At 37.4% G+C, this 17,661-nt stretch overlaps 1 protein-coding gene across 8 annotated transcripts in view; it reads right to left on the reverse strand.

The window, feature by feature from the left end:
• Window positions 1–6,012: 6,012 nt before the first annotated feature.
• LOC114200238 (UDP-N-acetylglucosamine transferase subunit ALG13) overlaps window positions 6,013–17,661 on the reverse strand; it is a 43,646-nt gene continuing 31,997 nt past the window's right edge. For 3 of the 8 annotated variants that reach the window (XM_088028671.1, XM_088028678.1, XM_028092278.2), the window contains 4 exons: window positions 15,664–15,846; window positions 11,687–11,727; window positions 9,517–9,694; window positions 6,013–6,912 (listed from right to left, as the gene is read on the reverse strand). In XM_088028671.1, coding sequence (XP_087884797.1) covers window positions 6,644–6,912; window positions 9,517–9,694; window positions 11,687–11,727; window positions 15,664–15,846 — 671 coding nt within the window. In that variant the 3' untranslated portion in view covers window positions 6,013–6,643. Of the gene's footprint in view, window positions 6,913–9,516; window positions 9,695–10,658; window positions 11,124–11,686; window positions 11,728–15,663; window positions 15,847–17,661 lie in introns of those variants that run through there. The other 5 variants (XM_088028673.1, XM_088028672.1, XM_088028674.1 and 2 more) reach the window with 4 other exon arrangements.

The following is a 17,661-nucleotide window of genomic DNA, read 5'->3' on the forward strand; positions in this document are numbered from 1 at the left end:
TCTATAGCTCAAGTGTGAGGTATGATTAACACCTCCCGTCAAGCACTTAACCACTCAAATCCACCCCTAGCATCTGACAGCTGGATCTGTATGAAGCCCGGTCCCGTCCAATACCTAGGTGTCAACCTCAACTAGTCCACCGTGTCACCTCCCACCTTGGCACCAGGGACCTCAGATTATCTCTTTTTGGCTCTGGTACTGCTGTATGGAAATTCTTCCTCTCCCGTCAAGGGTCACAGTCAGTTCTGTGTGCCTAACACTTTTCTGGCTTGTGATCAAGTTGTATATGTCTGCATCACCCCGCACAATCAATCATGCACACTTGTCAATCTCTTACTCGATCTTTCAGTCCCGGGGCCCCACTCATATGGAGACCTCCTAGCTGCCCCCGACGTTCCCCCACAGCCATCCCTCTTATCCTGAGTCTGTGGGCTGTGTCAGGTGTTGCCTGATGTCTCAAGTTCAGTACCAGGGGCTGCTAACTCAACAACTCACGGTGGATTTTTCTGCCCTCACTGTTGACCCTGGCCCTGCAGTGCCAACTCGATTCACTGGCCCCAGTGGTCCTCCAAAACAGGTGCAGGCTCGGCCTGCTCACAGCCCCACAAGGGGGGCTCTGCCTCTTCTTACAGGAGGAATGTTGTTTCTATGCTAATGAGTCGGGGGTGGTCCAAGAAACTCTGACCCAATTACAGGAACAAGTAAGTCACTGGTGGGAAGCACTCCAGCGGAAGACATGGTGGGATTCCCTCTCACAATGGTTCCCTTGGTTCGCCCCCCTCGACGGCCCCCTCCTAATGCTCCTCCTCACAGCAGCATTTGGTCCTTGTATTCTTAATGCCCTTACTAGGTTTATCACTGCTCAAATTGCTAAGATCAGACTCCAGTTGCTCCTTACTATCGCCCCATAGATGAAAATGATGTCCTCTAAACTAGGTGTTTAAAGGGGTATCAAAGGGGGGAATGATAAGGAAAAATCTGTGTCCTAAGATGGTCGACCAGGCCAGCGAGGGAGTCCCAGCCCCCCTGCCCCAGGGCTCTTCCACGTTCTCTCTGCTCTGCTTCCCGCACGTGCCAATCCGGGTTCCTCTCCCTGCCCTTCGCGCACACGCCAAGAGTGCCCAGTATGTGGAAGTATAAGTGTATAAATTGCCCCCTTTGTTTGTGCTCGGGGCTCAGACCTTTGGAGACCACTCTCCTCTGAGTCCCCCGGCGTTAAATAAACCTCCTATCCTCCAAGATCTCCGAGTGCCCCTCAGTTCTTCCATCGGGCAATCCAGTCCAGGTTTCATAACAATAGCAGCTTTATTCATATCTAAAAACTAGGAATGGCTCAGGTGTCCTTCGACAGAATGGATAAACAAATGATAGCATATCCATACAAGAAATGCTGCTCAGCAATAAATGTGAACTACTGGCACACACAACATGAATGAATCCTGAATACACTGTGCTGAAAGCCTTACACAAGGGAGCACATGCCCTGATTTATTTATATACATTTTGAAAAACTATCTATGATGGGGGAAAAATCAGAAGGAACAGTGGTTACCTAGGGGATGGTCTGGGATGACAGAGATTGACTAGGAAGGAGCATGAGGGAATTTCCTGGGGTGATGAAAATGTTATCTTAATAAGGGCTTGAGTTTCACAGATGCAGGATTTATCAAAATTCACTGCATCAAACACAAGATTTGTGCATTTCATTGCCTGTAAATTTTACCTCAAAAAAGAAAGTGAACCTTTAGCAAATACTCAATTCTAGTTAACGTTATGCTGAAACATTTAGGGGTGAAGTGTACTGGAGTCTCCAATTTTCTTTGTAATGCATAAAAAAACAAGGATTTATAGATGGATATGTGAAAAGTCAAGTAAAGTAAAACGTTAATTGTAAAATCTAGATGGTGGATACACAGATGTTCACTACACAATTATTTCAACTTTTCTGTACGCTTAAAATTTTTCATAATAAAATGCTGGAAAAAATAAGCAGTGAGTAAAGGAAAATAACTAAGTTAACAAAAGCCAAATCTATACCATGCTTCAAAAGTAGGAGGGAGAAAACTTCTTAGGTAGTTGAAGCTATTTTAGCAGAGCGAAAGGAATGAAAGAAAATTAAAACAAAATTCAACCGCTGAAGCAGGCAAAGCAAGTTATAAAATCATGGGGTTTTTTTTTGTGTGTGTGTGGGGGCGGGTTGGTAAGGCCATCCATATGGTAGAACTTTTCTATTTTATTGTGGTAAGAACACTTACCATGAGAGTTACCATCTTAACAGACTTTTAAGTGTACAATACAGAAGTGTTCTCTACAGCCACAATATTGTACAGCACATCTCTAGAACTTCATCTTGTGTAAATGAAATTTATCAAGATAAAAACTTTGATCTGGCTAATATACCAGGAAGGAAAGCAAACATTAGTTTTTTTAAGTCTAGAACTTTAGTACGCCAGTACTAGGGTAGAATTTTTTTTCTATAATTCTGCAAACGATTTGAAAAACCCGTATTGTATAGTTTGGAAAAACCATTAAGGTCTGCCAGAAAAGATCCATTACTTGATTAGGTGAAGGAACTGACCGCCCACAGAACATCAATAAATCAATACTATTAATCAGTAATGTTTGCCAAACTAGATCTTAACATTTTTATTCATGGACTGGCCTGTATTTTCATGGGAAATGATCCAGTTTAACCTCAATATTGTGAATCACTTCTCCCAGCCCCCTTTCACAAAAAATCTAGGCAGTGGCAAGGACCACCTACCAGAAAACCCCAAAACACAGCAGCTGTTCAACAGTAAAGGACTTCCCGATTTCCAAGCTCATAAGCAGTGAACTCAAAAAGCATTGATTATTAGAGAAATAGTAAAGCAGTAAAACCTGAAATGGTTCACTCACCTCAATTAGTTTCAACTACAAATGTATATCATGGTTTAACAAAATTTAGTTTTACCAAGTAGCTAGCGAATACTTTTGAGAATTAAAAAATTTGAAGACTCAGTTGCCTATACTATGGGCTTCTCCCAACCCCCAGATGTGCCTTGTTAGGTACCTATCTACGGACCTTATGTGATGGCTTCTCTAAAATTGTTTTTCAGCAATCAAGGCAAAATTTTTTAAAACTTTAACTCTTCACTTCGTAAACATTTATTCTCCATATTGCCAGTTGCCAAGGTAGTTTTTTTTTTTAAAAAAGAACTATTATGAAAAACTTCAATCACTGAAGTAGAGGGAAGAGCATAGTGAACCCAAGCTTCAACAAGTATTCAACAATTAACATGCAGCTCATCTTTCATCTATATACCCTGCCACCCAGATTGAGGTGATACCCAGGATTTATCACTCTGAAGTGGTTTTAGTCCCACAGTAGTTACCTGAACTCAGGTCCATCCTTTCCTGAAGCTGTTATCACCCCACGCACAGGGACCCCACACATCCCTGAAACTGCCTTTGATAACTGAAACAGAAGACAAGTGTTCTAATCAAGCTGCTCCAAGTGAAACTTATTCTAGTGAGATGGGAGGAACAAGAGGTTGTCTTTTGCTATATTTATTCTCCCGAATTTAGTTTTTATTACAAATGGAAATATAAATGGCTTCAAGGGTTTCATGCAAAATGAACATTTGTCCCAGATTTAGAAAAAGTCTAGATTAAGTTCATGTACAGCCCTTCCTCAATGGGCTATAGATTTCATTATTCATACAGATTTATGTCTGAATTAAGTTCTGGATGTCTGGTGTTCACATAAATGATTTGTTCCTACTTCTATTTCCAAAGCTAATTAAAAGGTTATGCCTTGATTATAGGTTCCAAAGGAAATGAAAGATGTTTGAAAAATTCACAAGTCTTGAATTTCAATAGTAAAACAGATTCAGTATTTTCATTTGCTCTTAAACCAAGGCAGAAAACTGTAATTAAGGGGCGCCCGGGTGGCTCAGTCGTTAAGCGTCTGCCTTCAGCTCAGGTCATGATCCAGGGGTCCTGGGATCGAGCCCCACATGAGGCTCCCTGCTCAGCAGGAAGCCTGCTTCTCCCTCTCCCCCACTTGTGTTCCCTCTCTTGCTGTGTCTCTGTCAAATAAATAAAATCTTTAAAAAAATAAACTGCAATTAATTTTGAAAGTAAATATACGCAGCATAAAAAAGAATTCTCATTGTTTTCCTCAGTATGGAAATGATCCAGCTTTCTACCTTTGCTTTGGTGTAATCAGATCTATCTCAGGAAGGGGGTAGAAGTAAAGGGTCAAGAATGAACCACAGTGCCTTTGCAGCAGAGGGAAGACAGGAAGGTTTTTGCAACATTAAGGGCCCTAAAGAGGTAATAGGAAAAAGAAAAAAGTCTACCGCTATGTTTATACTATAGGTTGATTAAACACATTAAGTCTTAGGACTTTGTAATTACCAGAAAAACCACTTCCTTTTTATCTGGAAGCTACTTTCAAAAACCACTGCAGACTTCTGCAGCAATACAGGTTACCTTCACCCTCTCAAACCCCAAAACAATAGGAGGGTCAGGGAACATGCTTGATTACTTCTTTAAGAAGACTGATTGTAATACATCAACAAAGGACTACACTTGCATGATTTTAACAGACCATAAATACTGATTTCCACGCTGGTGACAGTTAATAATTAGGTTGATCTAGTATACACCACAATCTCTGGTTTCCTGGTTAAGAACAAGTATCTCATTAAATCACTTTAGTAATGGAACTCAAAGCAAAGCAGCAACCTGTAAGTTTAAAATAAAAACAAATCAACTGGGAGCTTAAGGCAAACATGCTTGTCTCAAAACCACACAATTTCCAGACCCACATTCTCAAGATAGACTATATAACCTTCTAAAACAATCCTTAGAAGCTAATTAATAAACCATTGAGAGTTGAAGATACAAGACAATCACTTACTGTGAGTTATATATATTCCAGAAATGTTAGCATATTTGAAAAATGTTGGAGAGGGGTTGCTCCATGTTTTAAGCTTGACTAAAATAAACCTTTACTTAAAACATAAAACAATTTGTAGGCTGCACAAATTGAGGACCCAGGAGGTCAGGAGAGAAGAAGCTAAAACATTAATACACAGAGTCAGGTTGTTATAAAGATCAGCACACTGTTGTCCCATCTTTCTTACTAAACCCTGATGTCAACTTGTACGGCAAGGGCTTCTTAAGATGAAGGATGTAAAAACAAAACACAACCAGTTCCATATCTATTAAGAGGAGTCTTAACTAGTACATGGATTTAGAACTCATTAATATCAATTATCTTCAGAACAGTACATTGAAGATAGTACATCTTCTTTAAAATGGTTCCCCCCCCCAATACTTTAAACTGTTAGGTTTCCTGGAGCCTGGAGGTTCTAAATGGTTCTTTTTGCCTAGGGTGTAGCTGAAGGTGGGAAAAAATGGACTGATTCACAAGAATAACCTTTAAAGATGGCAATATAAATAGGTTTTGTGGCAACCAAAGAATTCTTTTTAAATAGCTATTTGTCAGGTGAGATACAGCAAAGCATTCATTATGAATAACCCCTTACAGGAGAACTGATGAATACAGAGGATCTTGTGGTCTTTGGGTAAATAAAAGGGAAAAGATGAGAGTTCTCACAGAAAGTCAGAGACAAGGCAAGGCAGGCCTACAGAGATACAAGGTAAGTCTAAAAACAAAAACTGAAAGATACAACTATTGGAAATATAGGACAATGAGAACGTAAGTCTAGGTTTAAGTTCCATAAGGGAGTTAAAATTTAAAAAAACAAACAAAAAAACCCACAACCTAAAAAGGGACATATTCAAGGGAAAAGAACTGGTGGTATGCATCATAATGCCTTGCGATTGAATAACATTTCAGTTGGGACCCACAAGTTCATGTCATAAAATCATTTTTTTTTTTTTTTGCCACCAAGATAGCAGGGGAAAAACATTAGGACAATCCGATATCTGGTACTGTTTGCTGACACAAAAAAAGAAAAAAAGAAAATCCCACTCATTTTAGCAATTTTTAATGCTAATTTTTATTTACTGCTAACTGTGCAAATGACACCAATTCAATACTGTGCAGTAAAACAGTTACATAAATCCAATATCAAACAATAGCATATGGGATAAATCTAAAGCAGAGCACCATGTGCCTTCAAAACTGATTAATATCACAGAACATAACTCAGTTCAGACAATTAAGAACCCTGAAAAGCTCTCATTTAATATTTAATTATCCAGAAGCAATTGTTCTTGGTTTTGCTGCTTATTTCCTAGAAAAAAGTGAAAGTTATTCCAATTTTGCACGGTTTAATATGATGTGTGACATCTGAACCAAGGAAGTAGTTTGTATGATTTATTCCTCTTATCAACTGGAACCATCAGCTAATACAAAGTTGACAAGCTGGCTGACAGGAAAACAGCTGAATGTAATGCAATATGCTCAACATGGAGCTAGCTGTACATCCATCTCAATTTCTTTATCCACAACCCAAAGTAATATTCCTTTATTTAAAGTAGTATTTTAAATCAAAAGGTAAAATAATCTTAAAGACAGATACAATAGTAACCACCCTAACCACCTAAATCACTTTAACATAAAACACTTTTTAAAAACCAAAACAGCAAAAAATGGCAGTGCAAGAATACTTCATACTGCTGAATCTTACATATTCTGAGGTATGTAATGAGAAGCTGAGGCAGGTGAAGCAATATAGCCAACTGGCCCAGGATTCATAGCACCATGAATTTGAGAGGAACCACCATATGCTGCACCAACTGGATGCCAGGGGGGTTGAACATAGGGATAATCTGGCACAACAGAAAGACAGGAATCAAAACCCGGCAAAGGTGGTGGCCCATAGGGATCTGACATCATTGGATAATAGACTGCTCCATGAGGGACAGATGCAGGGTCAGCATTTGGAAAAGTACCTGAAACAAAGAATGCAAACAGTACACACTTCATATACAAAGATTCACTAAAACACCAACATAAATGGATGTTCAGGTAAAAGTGAAACTCAGCACTAACTACAGGAACGATCACAGCAAATGTGGCAAGAGCACTTTCATATATTTATTGTTTTTTTGAGAGACAGGAAGGGGGGGTAAGGGGCTGAGGGAGAGAACCTCAAGCAGGCTCCATGCCTAATACAGCACCCAACGCGGGGCTCAATCTCTTTGACCCTGAGATCATGACCTGAGCAGAAATTAAGAGTTGGAAACTTAACTGACTGAGCCACCCGGGCATCCCAGAGCACTTTAGATAGGAACATTAGTGACTGAAGCCAGCTACTAAAAGATTATATGAAAATTTCCTAATTATAAAAATTTAAATATGTATGTGTGTAGAATGGGTCAAATGTATTCTACCTAGAGATAGCTGTCTTTCTGGGATGATTTAGTACCTACAGACTAAATACATACAGAAACATTCTCTAGAGTCCTAGTCAATTAAGTTCTTATAAGGATAGTTCCCAATTAAGTTATCCAATAGTTTCCCACAGTGACACATATTATCCAAATAACCATCCTGTATTACTTTAGCAATTAAAAACTCTGGTGTGTATACAATCTGGTCTATACTTGAAGGTTCTGAAAAGCATCCTAAAGACCAAACATTAAAGTGTCATCTCTTGAATGTCATTAAGAACCTAGCATCACTTTAATTTTACACCACTTTTGCTACCATGAGTCAGTTTTAGTGGAAATAGATGCAGTTCTGTCCTTGCTATAGTGACTATGTAAATATTAAAAAGGAGTCCTTCATTACCTGGAATAACATAGATGAGCACATTCTGTGGCATGAAGACTGCCACTGTCTCATGGTTTACAATTAAAAATAGTTCTATAAAAGGTACATGGTACAAAAATGCAATGAAGGTTGACACTTGAATTTTTATTACTATGGGCCATATCACATCACCACACTAGGGATAAGATTCTATACTGCTAATATTTCCAAACCATTAAAATGCTTTAAATGAAGGGAGAAACAAAAGGAAATTCACATTTCTCACATGCACCAGGCACAGTATACTTCTACACATAGTATATACATATATCTCATTTAGTTCTTACAGTAACCCTGGCAATATTCCTGTCAGATAGTTCCCATTTTAAAGAAAATCAGGCTTAGGGAGGTTAAGTAACTTAGCTGAGATCACAACCATCAAGTAGCAGTGCTGTAATGTGAGATAGATTTGGTTCTGTTAGTCTATATTAATTTTTCTACCTCCTGCTGATTCCTTCCAAGGGCAGTCAAGATCCTATTCTAAATCTTTTAAAATGCTGCTCCATCTATACAATACTGTTAACTCACAGAGAAACCATCTTTATAGTCTGGCACAGTGGTTTCAAACTTTTTGGTCTCAGGATCCCTTTACACTCTTAAAAATTGATTATTTCAAACAGCTTTTGTTTGAGTTATACCAATATTTACTGTATTAGGAATTAAACTGAGAAAGTTAAAAATATTAATTCATGTAAAAATAAGTTTATATTCCAAAACAAAAATATTGTGAGGTAAGTGTCATTGTTTTACATTTGTGCAAATCTTGAACGTATGGCTTAATAGAAGACAAATGGATTCTCACATCTGCTTCTGTATTTAACCAATTGTGATACGTTGTTTTGAAGTATATGAAGAAAACCTGGCCTCATACAGATATGCAGTTGGAAGAGAGAAGTCTTTTAATAACCAGCCTTTTCAGATAATTAGATATTCTTTGATGCTACACCAAAACTAGGTAAGTGGTAGCTGTCAAAGGTGAGTAGCAATGTGGACTTTTTCATACTCTCTGAATATTGAAATCCACTGTTTTATCTTGCACTTTGAATATATCTTTTACAAAATTATACATAGGTAACACCATGCATTGGTAACTGTAAAAGTATTATTGTACTGAGTTACAGAAATCTCCCAAATGTTCACACATTTTATTATACAGTGTGAAAAACCACATTAACAGCCCCATCTTTTTTTTAAGCTTTTATTTTTTTAAAGTGATCTCTCCACCCAACATGGGGCTCAAACTCACAAGTCTGAGAACAAGAAGTTGCATGCTCTGACTGAGCCAGCCAGGGGCCCCAATAGCGCCATCTATCTAGAAAAGTATTGAGAAGCTGTCAAGCGCATGGCAGCAGATACAAGTTTTCCAAAATTCTAATTTTTATTTGAAAGCTGGGATTTTTATCTTTGTTTTTTCCAAAACTTATTTGAGAGAGAAAGAAAGAGAGAGAGGCCCCTGGGTGGCTCAGTCAGTTAAGTGTCTGACTCTTGAATTAGGCTCAGGTCATCATCTCAGGGTCGTGAGATCTAGCCCCACATCAGGGTCCGCGCTAAGTGTGGAGCCTGTTTAGGATTCTCTCCCTTCCTCTGCCCCTCCATCCCTGCTCACGCTTGCTCTCTAAAACAAACAAGAAAACACGGGTCTAAAATATGGGCCAAATGAGATATCTGAAGGTTATTATTAAATTACACATAATAAAGTCCAATTGTCCTTCTTGCAGGCACTCTCATTACATACTACTCACCGTTTGCTGATGCTTCCACCTGTGTGCCATCTTGTCTCCCTGCTTCACCATACAACTGAGGAACTGTCTGCTCTACCAGAGGAGATGGCTCAGCATAGACTGGATAATTCTCTACATGAAGCTGCTGCTGCATCTGTGGCACATAGACCATGGAGTGCCAGTAGTTGTGGTGATAGCACTTGGGTAAGAAATTAAGAAACACTTTACTATCTCTTTTCTTAAAGTAGTACAGTTCCTCACTAAAAAACAAACAAACAAACTAGGCTATGATTTTCAGGTAGAGTAGCATTTTTGACCTAAAAGAACATTTGGAAAATCTATTCTCTACTACAACTTTTAAGTTCTTTTGCAGCATCTATCTCATATTTGAACATAGGAATTCTTTTAAGAAGGCATCCTAAGGAAATTACAAATATACACAATGACCTGTGTATAAAGATGTCTTTCCTAGCTTTATTTTTAAAAGCAAAATAGAGTGGAATAAGTCACAGGGATGAAAGGTACAGCATAAAGAATATATATCCCATGGTATTGTAATAGCGTTGTATGGTGACAGATGGTAGGTAGCTACATTTGTGATGAGTATAACAAAATGTGTAGACTTTTTAAATCACTATATTGTACACCTGAAACTAATATAACATTGTATGTCAACTATACAATAATTTTTTAAAAAAGAAAAATAACAGTGAACCACCTAAATATTCAACAATAGGGAACTGGATGATTTATGATATATCCGTGATGGGATACAATAGAGACGATAAAAAAAATTATGCTGTTAAATATTTAAGAAAAAAGTGCTCATATTGTTAACTTAAAAGTTTACAAAAAAGGGCGCCTGGGTGGCTCAGTTGGTTAACCGACTGCCTTCGGCTCAGGTCATGATCCTGGAGTCCCTGGATCGAGTCCCGCATCGGGCTCCCTGCTCGGCAGGGAGTCTGCTTCTCCCTCTGACCCTTCCCCCCCTCATGTGCTTTCTCTCTCTCTCATTCTCTCTCTCTCAAATAAATAAAATCTTTAAAAAAAAAAAGTTTACAAAATTACATAGCCTAGTCAATATTTTGTAAAAGAAATAAATAAGCTATAAGAAAATATATCACAGTGTATAGTGGTTGTACACATGATTTCAGTTATCTTTATACTTTAGTATTTTTCACACGTACTACAATGAATGCTATTACTTTTGATATAAAAAAGCATTCAAGTAACTATTCTGAATGTCCTTCTATTCCCATGATGTAAAATGCAGGAGATGTTTTAAAATGCCTCAGACATCTGACATGAATTACCATGTTTCCACATGTAACTATAATAAACTAACATAACTGAAGGTGCAAGTAGTTTATATTTTCAATTCTTGAAATTGCATTTAGGAAATAAGAACAAACATCCCATCCCACTATTCTTATTTATAAATGTGTGCCAGTTGGAGAAGACAGTTTTCTAGAGAAATCAGTGTCTGGGAATATGAACTAATCTGAGCATTATCCAGGAGTCTGTCTAGTTTACTATCTGCCAAATCTTAAAATGTATCATTCCATTTTAGGAAATATGCCATCTTGCTGTATCAGAAGTCAGGTGTATTTCGGGGGGGAGGATGATGTCTGAAAGAATAAAATAAAAGAACTCTTACCTGAAATCAGAGACACCTTTCAGGGATATTAAGATATTTGTCAGAACCCTCACCCTTCTACAATTCAGGGGAGTGGTGAAAATCAGTGTTTGGTAAATATCTATGAACACATAACTGCTTTAAAAATAATACAGCCCTTTAAATGTCTTTGAATCAGTCCAATTACTTTTCATATAAAATGTAGAAATAACCATAAAAATGTTTCAAGCAAGACAAATGATCCATTCATTATTGAAACAGAAAAACACAGTGAAGGGTTGGCATATATATGATGCTAAATATGGGGGCCAATAAATGTTGAAGTTGTGCTTAGAGCCACCACTTGCCATAATTTAACTATTTTATAAGAGAAAGTGAAGCACTGGGAGGCTGAGTACAAAACTGACTTATATCATCTTCAGAATTATCTTATAAAGACAACTTTTAGGCTCCTCACAGTGTTCTTGGCTTTTAAAGTTCAAGACTACGATTATCAAACCAGCTTACATATTTAATCTTATTAGAGTTTGTCAAAGCAATTTTAACATGACTTACCTGCAATCCCAGATTGAAATAGTACTGCAAAACTTTTGTATCTAAAATTAAAAATCTTAATTTTAGTGACTAGAAGACATAAGCAATTAGAACTACCACTTAAAAGCTTTTTTGAGTATAAAGTAGTTATATAGTCTTCTTGCATCAACACCACCCTCAATTCTACCTTATAGTAAATGACCATTTACCTGCCACTATAGGTAAGATCATTTTCTGATCCAAGGTTTAATTACCAAATACATATTTTATTTCTAGTCTGAATATTAGGCAGATGTTACAGAAATACTACTCTAGTATTTAGAAAGAATCCAGTAAAGGCATTTTCTTGCTTGTCTCAAGAATAAAACCAAGACTTTCTCTTTTTTTTAAGGTTTTATTATTTGAGAGAGAGAATGAGAGAGAGAGAGTACATGAGAAGGGGGAAGGTCAGAGGGAGAAGCAGACTCCCCGCTGAGCAGGGAGTCCGATGCGGGACTCGATCCTGGGACTCCAGGATCATGACCTGAGCCGAAGGCAGTCGCTTAACCAACTGAGCCACCCAGGCGCCCCCAAGACTTTATTCTTGAGACAAGCAATTTACTACATAACCCATCATAATTGTCTTCTGTTAACGGAGCTACTACACAGTACAAACTAATGCTCTACTAATGCCAAGATTAATGATGCCTAATATAACTAGCACTGTATCAAACAATTCACCTCGCTTTTACTTAACATGACTAACATACCACACCACTAGAACTCCAAAAAGAGGACGCAATAAGAAAGGTAACTCAAAATAATTTATATCTTAAGGTGATAAAAGCCTCTTCATAGAACTTAACATATTTCACAAATAAATAAAAACTAGATGTATGGGATAAGAGGGAATAATCTTAGCATTCTAATTGTATCTCTAAATGAATTTTTATTGACTGACCTGGGATCCATGTATATTCTTTTAAGTAACTTGAGTCCCACTAACAAACTAAGAAAACCCCTTTTTCTTAAATTGGAGACTTCTGATATGTAGAATATATTTATTACCATTTTAAAACAATCAGCTTTTATTTTGACCATTATGTGGGAGTAGAGTATAAAGACTAAAGGTTAAGCTAAAGAATATCAAAAGATAATAGCAGGAAATAAATTCACAAATGGCACAGGATTCCATTCCTTGGTGTATGTATGTTCACATAGAATTTGCATACAATTAGCCATAGCAGTATTATTCACAGTAGCAAAAAAGAGAGAACCCAAATGTGCATGAACTAATAGATAATAAAATGTGGCATACTCATACAATGGATTATTCAGCTATAAGAAAGAATGAAGTACGGATACATGCTACAACATGGATGAACCTTGAAAACATCATGCTAAGTGAAAGAAGCCAGTCACAAAAGACCACATACTGCATGATTCATATATGTCAAATGTCCAGAACAGACAAATCTATAGACACACAAAGTAGAAGAGTGGTGGCCTGGGGAATGAGAAGTGACTGCTAATGGGTACAGTGTTTCTTTCTGGGGTGACAAAAATATTCTAGAAATAGTGGTGATGATTGCACATATTTGGGAACATACTAAAAACCAGTGAACTGTACACTTAAAATGGGTGGCTTCTATAGTATGTGAACTAGATCTCAAGCTGTTAAAAAAAAGGTGCATAGATAGGGACTATAAAAACTCAGAAACATCACTTTGAGATATAATGAGGGGGTATCATGAAAATGACTGGATTTTAAGAGGAAGATGGAAGACTGGAGGGGAAAGAATTTGAGTGGATCACCATATGCCAGCAAACGTTTAGAAGTAAAAAATCAGGTGCAGAGTTCTTGCAAAAGTAGAAAGAGATAAGGGGCGCCTGGGTGGTTCAGTCATTAAGCCTTCGGCTCAGGTCATGATTTCAGGGTCCTGGGATCGAGCCCTACATCGGGCTCCCTGCTCAGAAGGGAGTCTGCTTCTCCCTCTCCCTCTGCCTTCCCCCTGCTTGTGCTCTCTCGCTCACTCTCTCAAATAAATAAAATCCTTAGAAAAAAGTAGAAAAAGATAAGATACAACTTCGGAAAAATGACCAGCAGTTTCTTATAAAACTAAACACACTTATCTATGACCCATCAATTCCACTCCTAGGTATTGCCCAAAGGGAATGAAAACATAGGTTTATAAAGACTTTTTACAAGAATACTCACAGCCTTATTCATAAAAGCCCCAAAATGTAAATAACCCAGATGTCCACTAACAAAAGAATGAACGGGAATTTTTAAAGATTTTTTTTTTATTTGAGAGTGTGAGTAACTGAGAGAGCATGAGCTGGGGAAGAGGCAGAGGCAGACACCCCACTGAGCAGGGAGCCCGACATAGAGCAGGACCCTGGGATCATGACCTGAGCCAAAGGCAGACGCTTAATGGACTGAGCCACCCAGGCGCCCCTAAACAGGAATTTTTATACAAGGAAATACTAACTCAGCAATAAAAGCAAATGGACTACTGATATATGCAACAATATGAAAGAATATAAAAAATAAGGCTGAGCTTAAGCCTTCCATAAAAAGTATATATTGTATATTCATATGAAATTCTAAAACAAGTGAAACTATGACAAAAAAAAATCGAACAGTGGCTGCCTCTTGCGGGTAAGTAGAAGTAGGGATGGAAGAAGACTTGGGAAGGGGCATGAGGTAACAGTGAGATAATGGTATCATGTTATACTTTGATGGGGATTTGGGTTACAAAGGTGCATATACTCATTTCTCAAAACTCAGCAAGTATACACTTAAGATTTGTGCATTATATGTTAACTTTACATCAAAAGAAAAAATAAACTCCAAACTCTAGTTAATGATATGTATGAAGTTTTTATGGGGAAGAATGTTGATGTCTGCAATTTACTTTGGAATGCACCAAAATTGAAATGGATGACTTGATGGACAAGGAGATGGATGGAGGGAAAGATGGATAGATATGTGATAAAGTACAGTTAATGATAGAATCTAGGTGGCAAATACAAGAATATTCATATTGAAATTCAACTTTCATGTATATTTGAACTTTTTTTTTAAGGATTTTATTTATTTGAGAGACCGACCGACAGATAGTGAGAGCATGAGCAGGGAGGAGAGGGAGAAGCAGGTTTCCCGCTGAGCTGGGAGCCTGACATGGGGCTCCATCCCAGGACCCTGGGATCATGACCTGAGCCGAAGGCAGATGTTTAACCGACTGAACCACCCCTGAACATTTTCATAATAAAATGTTGGGAAATGCAAAATCACCATTATGTGGTGACAGAGTAGATCTTGGGCAGGGATAGGTAAGTAAGCTACTCCTTAGTTTAATTAAAGAAACAAGACCACATGGCTAAAATCTGAGGCAGATCAGACCCCCAATTCCTCAAAACAAAACAAAAAAAACAAAAAACCTTCTCAAACTTCAAAATTCACTTGGAATCCCAAATATTGAAAACTGCAACAATTTCATACACTTGTGGTAGGAATCTAAGAAATGGAGAAATTTTGGTATCAATTCCTGCTTTTCAAAAAAAGAAAAATAGGGCACCTGGCTGGCTCAGTTGGTTAAGCGACTGCCTTCGGACTCAGGTCATGATCCTGGAGTCCCAGGATCAAGTCCCGCATCGGGCTCCCTACTCAGCAGGGAGTCTGCTTCTCCCTCTGACCCCCCCCTCATGTGCACTCTCTCGTTCTCATTCTCTCTCAAATAAATAAAATTAAAAAAAAAATCTTTAAAAATAGTTGAGAGAACAAATAGAAAATGTTCAAGACAGACCTGTAGCTATCCAAAAAACCATCCACTTCTTGACTATGGAGAAGGTTTTCTCAGCTTTCAGTTCTTTCTTAGTCACTTACCTAGCATTATGCTCACAGGTCAATTTCCATTTGGACCCTACCCCCAGTAGACAACCAAAGAGAGATATGCTCTAAAATAAAAAAAATTTCAGACTAAATAACCCTGACACAAGTCTCAAAATCTCTTTACCTTGAGGCAGATCACTGCCACTTGGATCACAGGAATAAGGTGGAGGTGGTGGTGGTAAGTTTGAAGCCCCTCCCACCTCAAGAGGAGGAGGAGGAGGTGGAGGTGGAGGTGGTAAAGAAGCAGCAGCAGCAGCAGCAGCAGGAATAGGAGCAGAAAGGTATGGATAGGATGGTGAAGCAATCACTAAAAAAGAAAACAAAGTAGCAATGCACAACTGTAACACCTTATAAGCAGTAGTTCATCTTCTACTTTTGTGTCCCCAATATGGTCAAAGAATTCTAATTCTTATGGTTTGACTTAAAAACTTGGAAGGTGAATTGCCCACATTCTTAGACATTGCCAGTTGAAACTGGGAGTTCATTACAGGTTATTTTGAATTAAGGTAATTACTTGAAATTAAAAGGAAAAAAACTGGAAGTTGCAGAGTTTTGACTATAAAGGCTTCATGATAAAAAAAACATCAGCTAACAGATACATAAATGAAATACCATTAAAGCAAAATTTTTACTTAGCTTACTATAAAGTTAAGGATGTTTTCAGCCATCTGCCAGTCTTAGTCAAATCACAAGATGTAGAAGCTAACAAGAGAGACTAAATTACACAGATTACAGATTTAAGTAAACCTTGAAGGTTTCTACTTATTAGTAGCATCACTGGAATTTGGGCATTCTAAACCATGACAGTTCCATTTCTAAGGACACACAGAATCTAAGACAGGCTAGATGAAATATCTTATCCCTTTGACTTTCTATACCTGTAGCTATAAGTTTAAAATCAATATTCATTCAGGAGTTTCAATTTTTCACATAAGAAATTCCAACATAGTAAAAATAAGTATCTCCCATACACATTCCAGATAAATTTGTTAAATTTGATGAAAGATGAATGATACAACCCTTCAAGTTCAATTCAATCATTTTAGCCAACTTAAGACATTCAAGTACTAAATTTATTGTGTTACCTGCACTATAATTTTAACCCAGAGAAGTACAGAAACTTTAGTCTCAATGTTCAATAAAGATTTAAATTCAGAGTTTTAGAACACTTAGTTTAGTACAGGAATGGTACACACAAGCTGAATTTGTTAATCTGTTAATTTAGCAAGAGGAATTTAAGGTCATTAGAAATAATCCCTGTTTTTTTTCCCTGACATAAATACTTACAATATACTTATCTATACCCTTTATACAGTTACAGGCTAACAGTGATAGAAGATGTCTTAGGGTGATTTAAAACTTGGATAAACAACTCTTTGGGGTGATGAAACTGTTTTCTCTTGATTGTGGTGGTGGTTATACAACTCTATGCATTGTCAAAACTCAGAACTGGGCACCAAAAAATGATTCTTACTGTATCCAAATTAAACAGTAAAATTTTAAAACGTGCTCAACTGTTTTGGAGTTTTGTCATGTACGTAGAAATCTCCACTTTCACAGATTTGGAAGAGGCATTTAAGTTTTAGAATATCTCCGAATATTCAAAAGGCTTTATGAATTTGTTTTCCATAAAGTAATAGTTTTTCAACAAAGCTCCACTTATATTCCTTTTAAACTAGCACTCAAATCACACCATTTTTTAAAAAAAATAAGTTAGCCATTAGCTAAAGATAGCAGAATGTGATTATGATCACTAGGTAAAAACCAACTACTAGACATGGATAGCTAAGTTAAGTTCTCATGGGCCTGAGAAAATCAAAAACAGAAGAAATTTGGAGATTATTTTATCTGAACTCACCTTCCCTGAAAATGCATATTATAGTAATTCCCCGAAGAAAAAGTTTTATAATCTCCAATTGCTCTAGAGATACATGAGCATCTCATCTGTAAACTTAACAGGGCTCTACAGGTTTAACAGGTATAATTTAAGGGATAACTCCAAAACAATACAAACTTTACTAAAATATTAATGGAAACAAACATAGTCCATTCAAAATGCTTATTTCCCCTATGAAGCTGCAGTCTGTTTCAGGACGTTTCAGAAGAGCATCTGAATATACAT

Source organism: Eumetopias jubatus, unplaced genomic scaffold (assembly GCF_037043125.1).
Source record: "Eumetopias jubatus isolate StellerSeaLion01/CBP00866 unplaced genomic scaffold, mEumJub1_p1.0 scaffold_11, whole genome shotgun sequence".
Classification (NCBI taxonomy): domain Eukaryota; kingdom Metazoa; phylum Chordata; class Mammalia; order Carnivora; family Otariidae; genus Eumetopias; species Eumetopias jubatus.